At 37.6% G+C, this 19,971-nt stretch overlaps 2 protein-coding genes across 6 annotated transcripts in view; both read left to right on the top strand.

The window, feature by feature from the left end:
* The window catches only part of LOC127631742 (neural cell adhesion molecule 1-like), a 155,029-nt gene extending 150,432 nt beyond the window's left edge, over positions 1 to 4,597 (top strand). For 3 of the 4 annotated variants that reach the window (XM_052110031.1, XM_052110030.1, XM_052110029.1), the window contains 2 exons: positions 235 to 816; positions 2,894 to 4,597. In XM_052110031.1, coding sequence (XP_051965991.1) covers positions 235 to 816; positions 2,894 to 2,990 — 679 coding nt within the window. In that variant the 3' untranslated portion in view covers positions 2,991 to 4,597. The remainder of the gene's footprint in view (positions 1 to 234; positions 817 to 2,893) is intronic. The other variant, XM_052110032.1, reaches the window with a different exon arrangement.
* A 5,157-nt stretch (positions 4,598 to 9,754) lies between these two features.
* Positions 9,755 to 19,971, top strand: part of LOC127631575 (zinc finger and BTB domain-containing protein 16-A-like) — a 100,366-nt gene continuing 90,149 nt past the window's right edge. For both annotated transcript variants that reach the window (XM_052109758.1, XM_052109757.1), the window contains exons 1-3: positions 9,755 to 10,030; positions 10,199 to 10,387; positions 11,650 to 12,929. In XM_052109758.1, coding sequence (XP_051965718.1) covers positions 11,695 to 12,929 — 1,235 coding nt within the window. In that variant the 5' untranslated portion in view covers positions 9,755 to 10,030; positions 10,199 to 10,387; positions 11,650 to 11,694. The remainder of the gene's footprint in view (positions 10,031 to 10,198; positions 10,388 to 11,649; positions 12,930 to 19,971) is intronic.

Below are 19,971 nucleotides of genomic sequence, written 5' to 3'. Positions count from 1 at the left end.
TCATGTTTTCCTGCGTCCTCTCCTCACCATGATTCATCTTTTTAGTGTAAGCGCTCCCTCTAGTGTCCATTGATAGTACACCAATTTAATCATAGATGCAATATTGCTTTTCCAATCAGAATTGCATATCTGTTGTAACCATGTGCCTGAAATGATTTGGCGTGTCTCCCTCAATGTCTCCCCTCCGTTTTGAGATCACCTGTCTATGTCTCTGTTTTCTCCTACTTCTAACAGGCAAGTGACAGAAACTGCTGCCGCGGTGGTCAACTTGCCTCTCTCTGTGCCCACTAACTCAGACCCGGTCACTGACACCTTTGAACTTTGCCACAGCAGTTCTGCTAGCGAGACCACCACCCTCACCTCCAGCATTACAGCACCTCCCCCTGACCCAAACCCCACCAACATGTCACCCAACATCAGCACATCCAAACACCAGACAAAACCATCCATTTCGTCTACTTCATCTTCAGACCCCACAACCAATGTAACTCTCCTGGTAGACCTGGATGATGCCCCAGAAACACAAGCTGAGGTTCCTCCAGTGGTCCCAGCAGAAGAACCAGTACCAGTCCCCCCAAGCAAGGCCACTTCCCTTTTCAGTGTTCTCCCACCAGACAAGATCAACTCCAAAGCCACAGAAAATGGATTAGAGTCGTCCCAGTCTGTTCAAAGTCCATCTCATGCCACTTTAAATTTCATCAGTCCCTCAGTGAATCACAAATTCCCTGTGTCTCCAAACACAGAACTCCCACAGGATGGGTTATATGCTCTGGGGACATCTGACTCCAGTGGCCCATCTGCTCCAGAACAGAATGAGTATGGATCTCTAGATGCTCTCTAGATGTTCTCACAGTGTGTGTGTGTGTATGTGTGTGTGTGTGTCCATTATAGTAGCTGTTTACTGTATGTGATCATCTGAATCAGTTAAGCCAAGCACACACTTAAAGACTGAAGTTTATGCACTTAAAGACATCAGTCTGTGCACATTTAAAAACATACCGTTTCCTGTTTAATGACGTGCTGGTCTGCTTTTTACACAACTAGTTGCAGACCAGGTTTTTTTATTACGAAATCATTCTTCTGCCAGACCATTAATGGGTCAGTTCACCTAAAATTTAGATTCTGCAAGCTGCGTACACACTGCCAGCGACTTTGTCACTGCAGGTCGCCAGTGGCTGGCGTTTAGGTCACTTGTGGGCATTCCCACTTCAGGTTGCCTAGTAACATTTATAAATGACCTTCACAGAAGCCATTCCATTGCTATTGACAGAAAATCACATTTCTTGCTGCTAAAAAGGAGGGAAAAGACTAAAAATAAATGGAATCAGTACTTAAAATTCTTTATATCAAAGATGAATGAGAAACATGGCGTGCTCTTTGCCATAGCGGCTGTTTATCTGCAGTGAAAACGCAAACGCCGGTCTGTCTGGGTCCACAAAATCATTAAATCTCGGAGTCAGCATGTGTGTACCACCGGCTGATGCAGGAGCTGCGGCTGGATGAAGTCCGGTTCCAGCAGTACTTCAGGCTTGACAGGACCCAGTTTGATGAGCTGCTGCAGAGGGTGGGTCCCCTGATCTTTCTATTACTGCAGGAGAGAAGGATCACGTGAGCTCTACAGTCTTTTCTCGTATTGGCTGTCGCTCCGTAAGTCGCTCTTCATTTGAATAAAGTTAAACTTGTCTCAAATTTGCTGTGTCGCTGGACACGCCAACATCTGGTTGCCAACGGTCGCGACAGCTCGTGTCACTTTAAGTCGCCAGCTCTCATTGAAAATGAATGGGATGGTGTTGCTGTCTCGCACAATGTCTCTGGCAGTGTGTACGCAGCTTTACTTGCCAGGATTCATAACAGATGCCTGTTTTCGTTTGGGTCATTTGGTCTCCAGTGTTTTCAATCGCTTAAGTGAGTGGATAATAAGTAGATAAGGTGCTTATAGTACTGCTGATATTTTAGAGATTTGCGATGAGACAGTGCCTCACTCGTCAAAGTTTAAATAGTGGGTGGTTGACGTGAAGCTATGAACCAAGGTTAGTTACATTTGACATTGTGAATTACTTTGAGTGGTATTGACAGCCAACAACTGCACAAGTTATTGTTCTCCATCTTGATCGCTTATATTAGTAGTTTATTATGGATTCTAGAAAACAGTCCAACCACTATTAGAATCATCATGACGCCGTCCAGTGGTTAGTCAGGAAAACCGTGGATGCAAACAAGATGTTAAAAATTGACAGCTTTTGTCACCATTCACTTTCATTGTAAGGAAAAAAGTGCATTGGAATTGAATGGTGGCTGACACATACATTCTGCTTATTACCTCATTTGTGTTAAACATAATAAAGAAAATAATTTGGGTTTGGAACAACATGAGGTAGAGTAAATAATGGCAGATTTTCATTTATGGGTGAACGCTCCCTTTAAATTCTGTTTTCACAAAAGGAAGGGCTTGCAGTTGTTTTTATACTATTTTGCACAAAACAGAAAAATTAAGAAAATACATTTGCAACTTGATTTTGAGCAATTTTTTATTTATTTTATTTTATTTTACAGTATTTTATTTTAGCTCCCATTAATACAGTACTTCAACCTCTTGTTTTCTTTCAATCTTTTAGTTTCATTGGCTGTTGCTCATTTGCAACTCTCTCTACTTGTTGGGACAGCGCCCGGGACATGTGATGTCTTATCAGACAGATTTCAAACCAGTTTGTGCACACTAAAATAGCAGTGTTATGGGCACACAATGTGATCTATTATCTGGGGCTTTTTGTCTTTTTGTCACAGACTTGAAACATCAAAGGGTGATGAGCTTCAGTCTTGTAGTGGCTTTAATGTGCATGTGTTCCTTAAAATTCAGTTATTTCCTAAGTTAATCTAACCATCTCTATTATAGGAAAGTTCTGGATGATGAGAAGAGTAAGACTGAAAATGCAGAGGTAAAGAAGTCCAACGCTGTCTCACAAACAAGCCTCACTGAGAGTAAAGCATGAAACAACGAATAGAGGAGTGGGAGCATCGCAGTGAACATAAACATGTTCATTTAACAGTGCCCTTAATGCATTTTCTGAACAATAAGGTGTATATTATAAAGACTGGGGTCTTGTATAATTATGTATGCCTTTTTGCAGTTATTGTTTATTTTATTTTATTTTTTTACAGTAAACTTTCAGAAGTTTCTGTTTCAGGAGTTAAATTGACATTTAATTCATATAATTGAAAAATTATAATGTGTTGAACGTTCTTGTAGTTCTTTGTACATTTTTGTGTCACAAAGATGGCTATCACAACAGGGCATTGAGTTATTATCTATTTAGAAATACATGAATTCTGTTTTATTTCCATAGTACACTGTTAAAATGTAAATGACTTCTCCTATTTTTTTATCTTGAGTGTTTTTATGGCTAGGCCTGATTTAATTGTTGGATTTTTATTTTATTTTATCACCAGATTTTATTTACACTTAACTGTTTTGTCTCTTGGATGTTAATAACCTGTAATGGCAGTTATATAAAGACACTTGATCATAGACTGAACAAAAAAATGTAATCAATATATCAAGTCATTTTGTTTCGCAAATAAAGTCTTATTAGATCAGTTTTTACCAGTTTCTATATATTTGGGATTTGTAAGTAATTTTTCCAACATGCTCCTTAAGCACTGACTGAAATCTATAATATCTGCTCATTTTTATACTGTGTACCTCTGGAGAAGTATGTTTCACACTGTCGACTGCAAGCTTGAGCACTGTGATTGTGTTCTGGAGATGTTCTTTGACATCTGTTTTTTCAAGAATATCCACATAGCTTTCTAGTAAATGGTAGCTGATTGTCCTTTTGTTGTAATGATGCATATTAACAGTCCTGTTTGAAACAGGACTAATAGGATACATATTACTTTGACAAAAGTTCTTATGTCATCACTCATTGCATGACTATCTGCTAGCCCATCTCTGATGTAAAGGCTTGATTGCAAGTGACAGGCCTGAAGAGGGTGGCCGTACTTGTGTCAGTGCATGGCAGTCTGTGGCTGGTGACAAAATGGTTCAATGTTTAAGAAATGTTTAATGATGTGTACGCATTCTAAACTCAATAATTTTTTATTTTATTTTTTTATATGGGAGAGAACGCTATTATTTTTGCCCATTGTACACAAATTGTTCAGTTGTTCACTGCCATTTTGCCCTGAAACTGTAATTTGTCCATGTACATGGGCTTTGACCAATGGAATAACAGTATGATGGGGTATGCTTTAAAATGACATGCAAAGAACATGTTGTAAATTATGTTGTTCTAACACATTTTAATTAAACTCATAACATGAAAGATCATTACTCTTTTATAGTCTGTTGTGTTCCTGGTGTAGTATCGGATGCTTAGAAAAAGCAACTTAAAAGCAAGTAATTTCACTCTGTAGATGTTTTTAAATGTAATGGATTAATAAATGTCTGTTATCAATTGTTTCATAGTATTTTGGTGCTTAACAAATCCAGCATAATGATAAAGATGTACACAGAATAGTACCAAAGTACCAGTTGCTACAGTTATTGTTCTCAATAAAACTTTCGTAACAAGGTATTAGCCACCACTGTCAATAAATGCAAATAAACCAAAATGACTAAAGATTCTGAAAGCTGCATAAACCCTTATTGTGTTAGGGTCATTTCTGACCCAAGACAGGAAAATAATCCACTTTGAACTGCGTATACTGCATAGTTTTTGGTACTGGAACCAAATGTTGTGACTTGTCAAGACCATTGAAAAAATAAAAAAAGCATTTTTGTATATAATTTTTTAACAGAAGTAAACAAAAAATGCAAAAAAAAAAATGTCTCTTCTATTGTCAATTTTGACCTGTATGAGAAGATGCAGTTGTTCCCAGTACACCCCTGCTGCTCACTGCAATTGGACAACATTTACTGTATTTAGAGGGAAACTGTAAAATGACCAGTAAATTACTATAACATAATCATACAGCATTTATCTTTAATATGCATTGCATCATTGGTAATTTATGTGAAGTCACTCATAACAGTAGGCTAAGTTACTTTTTATCTAATTAATACAGTAGCAAACGGGAATAATCAGCGTGAATCCTGCAACATCTTTTCCTGAGGGATGAATGTATTTCTGTGTTTATACTTATTTATTTTATATTTTTATTCATATATCCAGGTAATTATTTGCATTAACACAAACATAGGCTGACTGTTTGATCTCAGAGACTTTCTAGAGGAAAAATGCACCATCAGAGCCAGGGGTTATACTCAGTTTATAATGGAGTAGACACAGAGACAATAGCAGGTAAGTTAAATGATGAAACTTCCCGTGATACTTATGGGCGTTCCGTTGTCAAGTTACGCAAGCTACTGTTGTTCCGCCTTTGGCAACTTCCCAAGAGAAAAAGTTGGAAACACAGGTTGCGGCGTACGTCCATTCATTCTTTCATTGTGGTGTTGGGATTTTGAGGAGAGCATGTATGATTTCGTACATACATCAATCACTATATCAGTGTGTTACTGAACATTAATAAACTGCAAAAAAAAAAAAGTAATAAAGACAAAGGAAGCGCGAACAAAACCAGCACGCTGTTTCTCCAGGTGCAGTTTAGATTTAATCTTAACACAAACGCAAAATCACAAGCAAAATGATCAGTTGTTTTAGTGGAGTACTGTGTTAGTTCAGCTTCAGATGTGTGTGCTTGCCATTTTGTCCCCCTTCATGTTCAAATTAGACAGACACACTGATGAAGAGCTGTGAAGTTCTCATACTTGTGAATGTAATCGCTTTTTCAAGTTTTCTGATCGAATGGTTATTTCCTTTTAAATCCGCATGTAAATTTAAACATTTGTTCGGCCTTCAGTGGGTTATTGACTTGTGAGAGGTGTCGCTTTGCCGCTGTCCGGGATGCATCAGGACTATGTTTTAAACCTCAAATTAGATGTGGTTTTTGACTACCTCTGTATGTGTTTTTTGTGATCCAATCACAAAACATTTTGCACGCCATTTGCGATCGGATCATCTGAAACGCATCTTATTACCAGCTGTAAACAGGGTATTAACATGACTGCAGCCAGAGTAAGGGAATGTTAAAGAACAACTTCCTGTTGAAGTGTCACCCACATTCGTTTCCTCAGGAAGACCCCCAGGAAGACCCCCAGGAAAAAGGTGGATAATATTCGAAATTCTAACGTTTGGTATTGATAGTAAGATAAACTGTATATTTGGTAAGATAATGAACTGTAATCTTGACTCTGTCTCTCTAGGCCTCCCTTTACTCCCCACGGATACAGGTGAAGTTTACCTCAGTTAGGGGAAAGCAGAACACAAACTAATGCAGGCTAGATGTGACACACGTGCTTTAAATGTTTCCACACACTGATAAGACGAAACTTCATTTGTTTATTTGTTGCCATATCAACACTGTAGATAAAAAAAAAATGCATAAAAAAATAAAATTAAATAGAAGATATCACCAAAAGCAAACAAATTCACATGAAAGTAGGCCTATATTTTCATCTTTGTTTTTACTGTTTATTTCAAATTAGGCAAACTCGGTATAATTTTAATCTCCTATCTTTTAGCTAGCATCTTACATAGCCTTTTAATTCTCAGATAGCCTGCAGAAGTTACCAGCCAGTTTTAAATCCCTGTTGTGCCGACGGGGCACCTTGTAACACTGTGTTACAATGTGCCCCATTTCCAAAAAACTATATACAATTGCAAGCAGAGATGTCATTTTTCATAATTCCACTCAGTGTGTGTGCGTGAGTGTTTTGTCATCAATCCATGCATTAGTTCGGCCATTGCTGTGGCTTTGTTGTGTATTTATTGCCAAGTGTCAAAATTATTGCTATATTAAATATGACAAAGTGAATAAATGTCTTTTATTGACATGAAAAGTTTGTTCATCTTCTAGGGTTTTTCATTAGATCAGATACAGTTGTTAGAGGGGGGGTTTAAGTTGTTATATGGTCTTGTTACAATGTGCCCCTCAACTGCTACAATGTACGCCTATGGGACATGTTGTGATACTTCACTTTCTTTTTTCGAGGTAAATGCGTCTCGAGACCCGCGTTTTCACTATTACCTTGCGCTCCATCTTGCTGTTTTGAGCACAAAATAATGTGTCTTGAGTGAACAGACACACAGTTAAAGGAGATTTGGGGAAGTATTGGGTGTGATGACTTCAAAACTTTAACATTAACATTGATTAATTATTATTTTATTTCAGTGTTCACTTGATCCTGGTGGCCCTGCACTGACTGACAACTTCAAATTGTATAAATTTTTTGTTACCTTTTAAATTACTGTACATTGTGTAGTCTTCTACTTTACGGGATGTTTCAAACAAAAATTAAAATGTTCTCATCATTTACTCACCCTCATGCCATCCCTGATGTATGACTTTCTTTTTTTGGCAGAACACAAAGATTTATAGATTTTATTTAGCTCTGTAGGCCCATACAATGCAAGTGAATGGTGGCCATAACTTTGAAGCTCCAAAAAGCATATTAAGGCAGGATCAGTCTCTTCCCTTTTATTAAACTTTCTCTTTTATGTTCCAGAGAAGAAAGACATACAGGTTTAGAGGAACATTGGACAAAAGCAAAAACAGTAATGATAGAATTTTCATTGGATGAACTATTCCTTTAAAGACAAATATCTGTTGATGGAAATATTAACAAAACCTTAACTTATGTTATTGTATTCATACTTGTAAGTATGTGACTGAAGTGGGTTTAGCCAGATATAGAAGACTATCTGCAATATGAGGGTGCTGTGACTACTTTAAGAGCTTCAGGTGGTATTTAGATTGTCCTTTGGGAAACATTATAATTATTTTTAATTTAGTGGTTTCCTCATCCTGGCCCTATAATTACTGACACATGGCACTTCTGAAGTGAATGGCATGGTGAAGTACCAAAATAACAAGGTAAAAAATGGCCATAGATAAAATTATTAATTGGTATTTCACCTTTTTATCTTTATGGTTAATTGTTGTTTATATACCATGTCTTTGTTATTGATTGTTACCACTAGTACTATGTAGAAGTAGTAGTTAATACTAAACTAATGCTATGTTAATTATATTTAAATGCTGCTGGAATGTTTATATTGTGTTTTTATATTGAGTAGAATGGTCATGTTACCTAAAATGTTTCTTAAATATATATTGTTTTTATGCTGAATGTTTTGGCTAAGTTACCTGAAATGTATTTTGTAAATGTCCATTGTGTTATTATTAGATGAGTTAATTAATACACTGTGTTTTTAATAGCTGTTTATAATGTAACAATTCATTTGTATTTTTGGAGTTACACTTTGTAATGCTGCAGGAATCCTGCAGTAGCTTACTGAACCAGTCTTTTACAGTAACAGTGTTGCCAGTATGTTACTGTAAAAATAGCCTGGTTAGGTCTAACAGTGTACAGAACAGTTATCTGAGTTACCGTAGCCTTTCTGTCAGCTCAACCAGGCCATTCTCTGTTGACTACTCACATCAACATGGCATTTCTGTTCGCAGAACTGACACTCACTGGATATTTTTAGTTTTTGGCACAATTCTGAGTAAATTCCAAAGACTGTTGTGTGTGAAAATCCCAGGATATCAGCAGTTACAGAAATACTCAAACCAGCACATCTAGCACCAACAATATGTCACGGTAGCCTATAAATCACTGAGATCAAATGTTTTTCTGATGGTTGATGTGAACATTAACTGAAGCGCCTGACTTGTATCAAATCAAATCAAATCACTTTATTGTCACACTACCATGTACACAAGTGCAACAGTAGGTGAATGATACTATATGCATGATTGTATGCATTGCACTGCTGCCACACAATTGGCTAATTAGATAATTGCATGAATATGTAGTACTGGTATTCCTAGTAAAGTTCTCTGTGAATGTAATTTTCTTGTAAAATATTAGATGGCAGAAACATCTATTATGACACCTTCCTAAACCCCTGTAGCACTGCAACAAACATTAGTGGGAAGAAAATAATTTGTTGCAATGGACGTGGAAAGTGGGCCCATTCTGACTTCTGGAAAAGGCAATAAAGATTAATTTGTGAAATTGGCAATGTCATGTTCTAAAATTGCATCTTTAAAATATGTACGGTTGATTTTCTACAAGCAAAATAAATCAGAAAGTGTTGTAATATAGTTAAGATATTATAAAATGCCAAAAGTGATTGAAATAAATGTAAATTGATCATCAGTTTTTAAAAACTCTTTGAAGGAGAGCTATTCATATCGAATTTAGTAAAACGTAAATGCAGTTACTATGGTATTACGGCAGAAGCTATGGTTACCATGGTACATTTTCATGAACGAAATTCGTAAGGAGGGAAACATTCTAAGGGGGTTTAATTAAAAAAGTTTCCCCTCTTTAGCGCACATGGAATTAACACTGCCGATTATGCGCTACGACCAGCAGGTGACACTATTTCACTAAATGAGCTCAAGACATGTTAGTGCAGGCGGTTGTTTCTGAAATATGTGACCGCACGTGCTATCGTAAACATTCTTAGAATGAAAGTACGTATTAAAAATACCGAGGAGCCGATAAAACAACTCATCATTTCTGTATTTGTTTTGTTTTGTTTTTGCAATACCTAAACAGACCAACCTGTAATTATGAGGCTACCTATGGAACGTAGAGCCTAAACATTAATAAAGAGTAATGCGCGTGGATGTGTGATTGACGCTAGTATACTACACTCTGTTAACTAAAGGTCCACGGCGGGTGAGCTACAGCAACGTGAGTGTCTTCAGGACAACAAGAAAATGTCTCTCCAAGATTTAGAGAGCACCCCTCGGTGTATTTTTGACTGTTATTTTACATTTAGGTATTGAACCAGCTTTATTTCCCAGAAGAATGTCTTCAGATAAGATGACTGTGCTTTTGTGTGCGCGTGTGTGAGCGCGCGGTTTTTATTCTCATTCATCCCCTTTACCCTTCATTCATGGACAAGCTAAGCTCTTTTTAACGCAGTCAGGCTCTTTAAAGTTAAAATCAACCTAGGTAAGTGTGTGTAGACTGCATGTATTTTTTGAAGTTAGTCTTAGTAAATGGTGTTAGGTGAGTGTTTAAACCATTATTCATAGTCTTTAGGATTATTGTAGTAACAGTACTGCTGAACAACCGGCATACAGTGCTCCTTATAAATAGCATCCTAACCCCTCTCTACAGGGTTCCTGCGCGTGTCCGATTCGCGCCTCAGAGAAAGGAGAAAGAGCGAGCCATTGCTTTGACGTCACAGTGGTGATGATGATGATAATCGGAATCCATAGGCGAGTGTAGTACGCGTGAAGCGGCTTCTGTGAACCTCAGTATGTTGATGCCTTAATAACAAGTGTTCAATTCACGCGCCAATTCCAGGTAAGTGAAAATATATTCGCCAGCAAAACATGAATTGTTCTTCCAGTTGCTGAGAACGACAATGTGAATGTTTAATAGTTAGTGCAAAAATAAGTTAATTTTGGGAATGGGGTGCAACTTGTCTTTTAAGATCACACGCGTCCGTGTTTATGTCTGCGTGATTGTGCTTTCAGGACACGTCAGTGTTATTATGAAATAAAGTATTGATAAAAAGAAACTATTGTAAATGTTCCTCGAAGCGACATGTCAGTCAGGTGCAATATCGCGATTACTTGCGCAGTAAAGACAGCTACAGACTGTTGCACGGAGGAATCATCTGATATTTTGCTTTTGCTGTGGTATTCTGCACGCGTTATAAAGTCGTTCTGATGTGCGTATCCTATAAACTATAATTCACAGTGCCGGTATATTTGAAGGAGGTTAGGCTATGTCTGATTAAAAGCATGAGTGTTCAACCTTTTGGGGATTGCTATGAAGGGCAAGGTGTATCCGTACCTTTTTTCCTTATATCATCGCTATAAAATGCGTTAAACATATTTAGCGCCAACACCAGTTGCACTAATAATCATACTCAAGCGCAAACAAAAAAAAAACAAAACAACAGGTATGACTCTGATTTTAAGTATTACATATTGTGTGATTAAAATAAGAATACAAATTTAAATTTAAATTTATTTTAATTATTATTAAAACAACAATAATTAAATTTTTATTATGTGTATTATAATAATGTAATATTATAATTGATTTAAAATAACAATAATAGCAATAAAAGATGCTCAACTGTTAATTTTGTTTTGCGGATGGTGACGCATTAAGCAGAGATGGTATAACTTACTGAAATGTCACTCTGGATCCCTTTATGGGGACAAGTTGAGTGCATTTTTATTCTTTTATTGGACTGTCACACTGATTTCTGTGTGTTCCCAGAAATGATATGTACTAATAAACCAATTTAGCCTTTAAGCCTGGAGAACAGTATCAGAATTGTAAGGTCCTCGCAGGCATGTCTTGAATGCCGCTGGTTCAGTGTCACCTGGCAGCTTTCCACTACTATCATTACGATTGCATAACATTAGGTACATGTTGTGATGATTTGATAGTGCCTCTGTATTGGGGTTCAACAACAACAACCCTTTGTCTATTTGTTTCCCCCCCAAACATTTAACCTGTTTGAGTGACATTTACTGTGAGATGGTGTAACAGGTGAAATGGTGTATTTGTGCTCATTCTCTTTTCATATGACTGAATGATGTTTGCAGGAGCACTCAAGGACAGAGAGGAGCATAGCAAACCCATGAGATGGTATGGTAAATGTTGATAGAATGGATTTGACTAAAATGGGTGCGATTCACCTCCAAAACCCTGGCCACCCCACATCGCTCCTGCAGAAGGCCAACCAGATGCGCCTCTCCGGGACTTTGTGTGATGTGGTCATCATGGTCGACAGCCAGGAGTTCCATGCCCACAGAACCGTGCTTGCATGTGCTAGCAAGATGTTTGAGATACTTTTCCACCGCAACAGTCAACATTACACTCTGGACTTCCTCTCACCAAAGACCTTCCAGCAGATTCTCGAGTATGCTTACACTGCCACGCTCCAAGCCAAGCTGGAGGACCTAGATGACCTGCTGTATGCAGCAGAGATCTTAGAGATAGAATACTTGGAGGAGCAATGTCTGAAGATTTTGGAGACCATCCAAGTGACTGAAGAGAATGACACAGATATGAATATGAATGAGAATGGAGCTGAGGATGTCGATGACCACAGGATCAAGTACCTTAAGAGCACATTTATCACAAAAAAGCATTCCATACCGGATGGTGGCTATGGTAACGCCGCCCGCCATCACTTGGCTCTGGTCAGCATGGTTGATAAGAGATCTTCAGACTCAGCCCAACTGGGTCTTCCAACCATTAGCCCAACAAATGCTGCCATAGAGGGCCTGATGAGCATGGGCCAGTCCACCTTCCAAGGAAACATGCCCCAGACCTTTGTGCATAATCATGGTAGTGCATCTCCATTGCTTGATAAGATTAAAACTGAAATGATGCAGGTAGACGAAGAGTTCCAACATGAAGGCATCTTCCCCAGGAACGGGGAGGGCGGCTTTGACTCGAGGCAGCACCGGGACACTCCCGGAACCCCTACCAGAAGCAGCGTCATCACCAGTGCTCGCGAGCTACACTCTGCCGATAGTTCTGGCGACTCCCAGGGAGACGGCAGCCAAGTGGGCCTGGTGAACATGGCCAGTCTAGCTGAAAGACATTTCACATCGCTGTGCTCTATACCTTCCAACTATAAGAGTGATGGCATGCTGCCCTTGCCTGTATCCATGGCTTCATCGTTACATGTGCCATCCTCCCTGGCCATGTCCATGGATTTCAGTGCCTATGGGGGGCTCTTCCATCAGAGTTTGATTCAGAGGGAGTACTTAAGCAAGCTTGGGGCAAATGTGAAGCACGAGGCCCAAACCCAGAAAGAACGATGCGAGGTGTGCGATATGGAGCTGCCTGATAATGAAGCTGCTGAACAACACAAGTGAGTAAAAATGATCTAATGTGTTCATTTTGGTTTTGAATGTCTCTGTGTACAATTAAAAAGACTGACAAGTCATTAAACTATGAGTCATAATTATGAAAACTAACCTCTGCTGATTTTTAAACCGGGTTTTTTCTCTCTCTTAGAATATGCTGTGCAGTTTTAAAGGGTTAGTTCACCCAAAAAGCTAAATTCTTTCATTATTTACATTCCAAACCTTCGTATATAACCTTCTTTTTCTGTGGAACACAAAAATTTGTTTTATTGTCTCCATACAATGAAAGTGAATGGTCACTGTGGCTAACCATTTGTGTTCCAAGGAAAAAAAATTGACATTGTGACTTTTAAACTATCATTTTAAAGAGAATTTAAGCGTTTGTTGTCCTCAGGCTTGATCAGAGCAGTGCTGAGCAGGTTAAAAACATCTGCCAGCTCTACACACCAAGCCTTTATTTGATTTGCGAAAGGAGGTCTTCCTATGTAGAAAATGAGGGCTGCTTAGTGCAGCTTGACCCTGACCTTCCCTCCATAACCTCTGGCTCAACTCGGCCAGGAGGAGCTTTGCATAGATTGATAGAGGGGTTAGAAGTCCATGGTATTGTTCTTTAAGCTAAAACAAGGATTCCATAATCAATATACAATCAGATGTGTTTGTTCATTTATGTATACAGAAAGTCTTTATATGTCATCATACACATATATGACGTATATCGATATTTGGCACAGTTTACATCTAAAATGTGTGATCCACCCCAAACTGATGAACCAAAACCCAAAGCACATGGTTAAATCAGTAGTTTATTATTAGTTCCAAAATAGCAGCCTATGGATTTGGAAGGCTAAATAATGACAGAATTTTCTTGTTTTGGGTGAACATTTCCTTTAATTGTGCTACATTGGTTGAGGTTTATGCTAGTGTTATGGGTATGCAGGTTAAACTTGGACTCTCAAACAGTAGGTAGTACTTTTATCTCAATTTATCAGAGTGGAAGATAACCCTCACCGCTCTCCTTAGTCTCTGTGGTGGAGATGGTCTGATAGTGACTTTACCCCTCTGTCAGACACAGATAAAGTGGCCACACGTTTTGTGTATTGCGGCACACCTGATACTCTTTCATTCATTCCCACAAATGCTGAACCCACTGACACCAGCTTGCTGTTTCCTGTCTAAGCCTCACAACATATCCTATCAGATGTTCTCCTTTACACTGTGGTGCTCTAACACAACAGTGGTCCTTCTAAACACAGTTTTATCTGTGCTCAAATATTGACTGATAATTTAATTATTCCAATTAACTGAATTTTATTTGTATTATTTCTTAAATGGTGGTATTAGCCTTTAGCCCAAAAGACTTTATCATCTTAACATATCACACATATCTACTGTGGGGAGGTTTTGTAGTGTTTCGAGATATATACAATTCGATTTTCTGAGGTTTCAGTTATTGTCGTAAGCAGGAAAGTGGCATGTGAGCAGTTGACATAAAATACTATTGGGATGCTGACATGTCTTGTGGTGAGACACTTTATACTATGTCTCAAAACTATTTTAAACAGCATGTTGCTAATTCTTTTGTAATTATTATGCATGCAGCTTTTATGACCAGCTTTTATGACCTCAAAAGAATAGAGACTACATCTAATATTTGTATTTAAAAATATTAGTTTTTTCCTTTTCCGACCATTTAGCTATTTAAGGTATAATAGAATTATAGAATAGAAGTATTTGTGCATAAACTCAACTTGCCCTTTTCTGGTTTGTGAACAGTGACAGTTGTTAAGGTCAGCCAACATCTGACTTATACATAGGACTTATGAAGGGCCCCATTGGGTCATTGTGGTCAGGGTTAGGTGATCCAATACCAATAACAGTTAAACTTTTGCCCCACATGCAGGAGGCCCTCAAAGTCGTGAATCTTAACCCATATATGCTGGCCAAAGCATTAAAGCATTCTCAGTCTTCTGGAACGAATCTAAACACAGCAATGGGGTGGGATTATGGGTCGCAATAGTTGACTATTCATCCAACAAACTAGTAGTTGGTTAGTGAGGTTAGCTAGTTTTAATATAGCTGTATTTTTTAGTTTTATATATATACTTTTTAACAGTGGTGCTCTGAAAAGCATGCTCTGCATTATATTTTAGACAATGTTTGTGTGGAAAAGCTCTCAGAGATGTTGCAATATTAAATTGACTTTTCACAACCCCCCCCCCCCCCATCTAAACCCATCTAAGTTTGGCAACAGTTACTATGCTACATACTTCATTCCAGCCTACATTTGAAAATATATTCATTCTGTTTTTGAGCATACTGTATATTCCCAAAAATTGTGACCACTGAAATCTCCCATGCATTCATATGAGACATGTTGTAGAACTTCTGAAAAAACAATATATATATATATATATATATATATATATATATATATATATATATATATATATATACTGTATACTGTATATAATTCTCAGTGAGCAACACTAAACTAGGCAGGCAGAGCTTAGCTGAAGGGTCAATTTGTCCTATTTAAAGCACATGCAGACAGACATCTTTGGCTGTTCTGTCATGAATATGTTACTGCCACATTTTTTTAAGTGCCTTACGCCATGAGCATTGCATTTTTATGATGTTGTGTCAAATTAAAAATAGTTAAACTTTTAAAATTAATAATTCCTTATTATCTTCAAAGGGTTAGTTCACCTAAAATTTTTAATTCTGTCATCATTTACTCAATGTTGATCCAAACAGTATATGACTTCCTTTGTTCTATGGAACACACACACACACGCACGCACGCACGCACGCACGCACGCACACACACACACACACACACACACACACACACACACACACACACACACACACACACACACACACACACACACACACAGAATTTTAGCCTCATTCTCCTCTCACTTTTCTGTCCCTGACATTCTGCCAGAATTTTCAAGTCAAGTCAAGTTATTTTTATTTGTATTGCATCTTTCACAACACACATTGTTTCAAAGCAGCTTTACAGAAAATGAAACTAATATCTGTAATGTCTGAGAGTCATCATTGTGTCGTTTGATAAAATACGATTGTGAACTGTGTTTAAAAATATGTAATTAAATAATAATTGTATTTAGAAACCCAGTGAGCAAGCCGAAGGCAACTGTGGCAAGGAACACAAAACTACATAAGATGTTGGTTAGTGGATAAAAATAACCTTGCGAGAAACCAGACTCACTGTGGGGGCCAGTTCCCCTGTGGCTATCATCATGAATATAATGCTAGTATAACTTAATTATGTATAGTGCAATCATGCTTTAAAATTATTAAACTAAGTAATTGTTAAGGGACAATGTTTAAACGAAGATTTTGTAAGAACTGTAAGATTAATGACTAATGTATTTGAAGTTCATCCTGGAGTTCACATAGATGCAGTTGTCCTTGTTAGTTGGCTAATGAAGGGTTTTATCTGCAATCAATTATTGAATTACTTCAATTATAACAGTGTAGTCCATCATTATACCAAGGTGATGCTGGCCGAGATCAGAGAGATGCATCGCATTTCAACCCGCTGGTAATTTCGGTGAGGTCTATCCTAAATCCAAGGTTCAGGCAATGTCCATCGTAATAGATTGAAGTGATGTTTGGCTGTCACTAGCTGAATTTAGTCGTCATCACTCAGAGACACAAAGCCGTGGGTTCCAACACGAAGCAGGAATGGTGCTGGATCCAGCCGGATCTGGTGACCTCAGGATAGGGGTCCTGAGGTAGAGACAGGGAAACAAATAAAATAATTTTAGCATAGTTGCCATTCAATGTATTGCAGAGTTAGATCATGATCAATGTTTCTGGTTTTTGGTTCTGGCAGACCTATCTAAAGCAGCCTAATTGTGAGTTGAAGGATAAATTAGGTGTATGTCTGGCTAAATAGATGAGTCTTTAGTCTAGACTTAAACTGAGTGAGTGTGTCTGCATCTCAAACAGTGTTAGGAAGACTATTCAATAGTTTAGGAGCCAAATATGAAAAGGATCCTCCTCCTTTTGTGGATTTTGATATTCTAGGAACTATTAACAGGGCAGAATTGTGTGATCATAATAAACATCATGGAATATAGTGTGGTAGAAGGTGATTTAAGTACTGTAGAGCTTGACCATTCAAATATTTGTATGTAGTTAACAGAATTTTTTAATTAATACGAAATTTAACAGGTATCCAATGTAATGACGATAAACTGGGGCTAATATGATCATATTCCTTGGTTCTAGTCGGCACTCTGGCAGCTGCATTTTGAACCAATTGAAGTTTATTTATTGATCTTGCTGGACTTCCTCCCAGTAATGCCTTACAATAATCTAGTCTTGAGGTCATGAACGCATGAATTAATTTTTCGGCATCAGCAACAGAGAGCATGTGTTGTAATTTAGCAATATTTCTAAGATGGAATAATGCAGTCTTACAGACATTCGTCATTTGATTTTCAAAGGACTTATTGGTATCAAATATAACACCGAAGTTCATCGCTCTAGATGACGACGTAACAGCACATCCATCGAGAGTCAAATTATATTTTAGTGGCTTGTTTAAAGAGGTTTTTGGTCCAATAATTAGTCCCTTTATTAATTTTTGAGTGAACTATCCCTCTAATACTTATTAGTCATCTAGTCATTCAGGCAACCTCTTCTAGTCAATTTTGACAGAATGTAGTTTTGGTAACCCTTAGCCAGCCATTTAAAAATAAATATAATTGCAGTCAACATAAAACAACAACACACTCTCCTCTGGATTAGGACCTCTAATAGCTGCTGTTCTTGGTCTCAGTCCTGTCATGTATGTAATTTCTGTCCTATGGATGAGCCGAGGAATGTGCTGCTTTCCACTGAGTGGATTTAATCTGCCGCTGATGTGTACTCACAATCCACCACAGGCGTCTGGGTGACGAGTGATGCGTGTAGGTGCTCTGGGGACACAGATCAGCTCTGCTTCTTAGGAATCCCTGGAAGTGGGAGATCCTAGAGCTCTCACAGTGGCCCCAGCGCACATACTGGCTCTAATTAGATCTTTTGTTATAGAGCAAATGGAGAGAGATTGAGAGACAGAGAGAGGTCAAGCAAGAAAAGACGGAATAGGGAAAAGGAATTGCCATCAAAACCTATTGTTAGAAGAGAAAAGTGAAAGATGCTATTGCTCTTGTTCATACTTAGGGTTAGGGATTCAATCAAACCCCTAACATTAATGGGATTGTTCAGCCAAGAATGAAAATTATGTCATCATTTATTCATCCTGAATGCTTTTCCAAACCCCTTTGTGCTATGGAACTCAGATGTTAGGCAGAATGACAACCACAGTCACCATTCACTTTCATTGTTTGGAAAAAAGATGCAATGAAAGTGAATGTAGACTGGGGATGTTATTTTGCCTAACATCTCCTTCTGTGTTCAATGGAAGAAAAACATCATACATTTAGGTTATGTAATTATTTGTCACCTTTTGTAAAAACGATTTTACTTTTGGTTTGAATATCCAAACCTGAATCCAACAAGACACTGGTTGACAGTGGTTCAATAGTAAAGAGATAACATTTGTCTCAGTAACCCCCGGGGTTTTCAGCTCATCTGTTGTCTTCTTAACTGTTGCTTCAAGAGACCTTTTGTTTAATCAGCCTCTCCCTGTATCCTCTGCTTAACCACAAGCAGTCCTAACTACAGACCACTAGTCTCCAGAGAGGACACTATGCCTTTTTTAACATGAAGTTAATTATAATTGCAGGTAATCGTATGGTGCAATGCATGTTGGGATTGGTGTCTACAGAAACATTTTCTGTAAAAGCGTGATTTAAACATGTAAAAAATTTACAAATTCTTGCTTTAAAGAGCTATTTCTTTATTTTCTTAGTTTTAAAATGGTTAAATGTATATTAGGGCTGTCAATCGATTACAATTTTTAATCGAATTTATTACATGGTGTCCCACATTTAATCGCATATACAAATATTTGCTGAGAAAGCCCCTCATAAAAAAATAATTAAATATATAATGATGAAATAATTATACATAGTTATCTTTATATTTATATATATTTATATTCAGATAATTAAAATGCTTTACATTCTTGTGGCAGAAGAGTTAATCATTGATAAGACAATATAAATAGCGGCTTTAGAATACAATGTATTGTTTATTACCATATTATTGATCATAAGTCAATAATTGGCATACAGTTCACAGCAATCCATTTCACAAGTGAATTTGTCAATCAGTTCAAGATTTATTATGAGGGCTTGTTTAAGGACCTGTCAATCTACACTTTAGCCATTAGCAATTTAGCATGATTACTCAAGGATAAGGTGTTGAAGTGATGGCTGCTGAAAGTGGGAACTGTCTAGATTTGATCAAAAATATTTGTTTTAAATAGTGATGGTGCTGTTTTTTACATCAGTAATGTCCTGACTATACTCTGTGATCAGTTGAATGCCACTTTGGTGAATTAAATGACCAATTTCCTTCCGAAAAAGCTAAATCTGGACATTTATCCAAACTTTTGGTTGCTAGTTTCAAAATTTCAATTTTACCAAATATTTTCCCAAATCAGAGGAATTTGAATATACAGGTACTGGTCATAATATTAGAATATCATCAAAAAGTTATTTCAGTAATTCCATTCAAAAATTTAACTTAGATATTATATTCATTCATTACACACAGACTGATATATTTCAAATGTTTATTTCATTTAATTGTGATGATTAAAACTGACAACTAATGAAAATCCCAAATTCAGTATCTCCGAAAATTTGAATATTACTTATGACCAATACAAAAAAAGGATTTTTAGAAATGTTGGCCAACTGAAAAGTATGAACATGAAAAGTATGAGCATGTACAGCACTCAATACTTAGTTGGGGCTCCTTTTGCCTGAATTACTGCAGCAATGCGGCGTGGCATGGAGTCGATCAGTCTGTGGCACTGCTCGGGTGTTATGAGAGCCCAGGTTGCTCTGATAGTGGCCTTCAGCTCTTCTGCATTGTTGGGTCTGGCGTATCGCATCTTAC

The sequence above is a fragment of the Xyrauchen texanus genome, chromosome 38, assembly GCF_025860055.1.
Source record: "Xyrauchen texanus isolate HMW12.3.18 chromosome 38, RBS_HiC_50CHRs, whole genome shotgun sequence".
In the NCBI taxonomy this organism is placed as follows: domain Eukaryota; kingdom Metazoa; phylum Chordata; class Actinopteri; order Cypriniformes; family Catostomidae; genus Xyrauchen; species Xyrauchen texanus.
The sequence above is the reverse complement of the archived record's forward strand: the minus strand, read 5'-3'. Positions and strand labels throughout refer to the sequence as shown.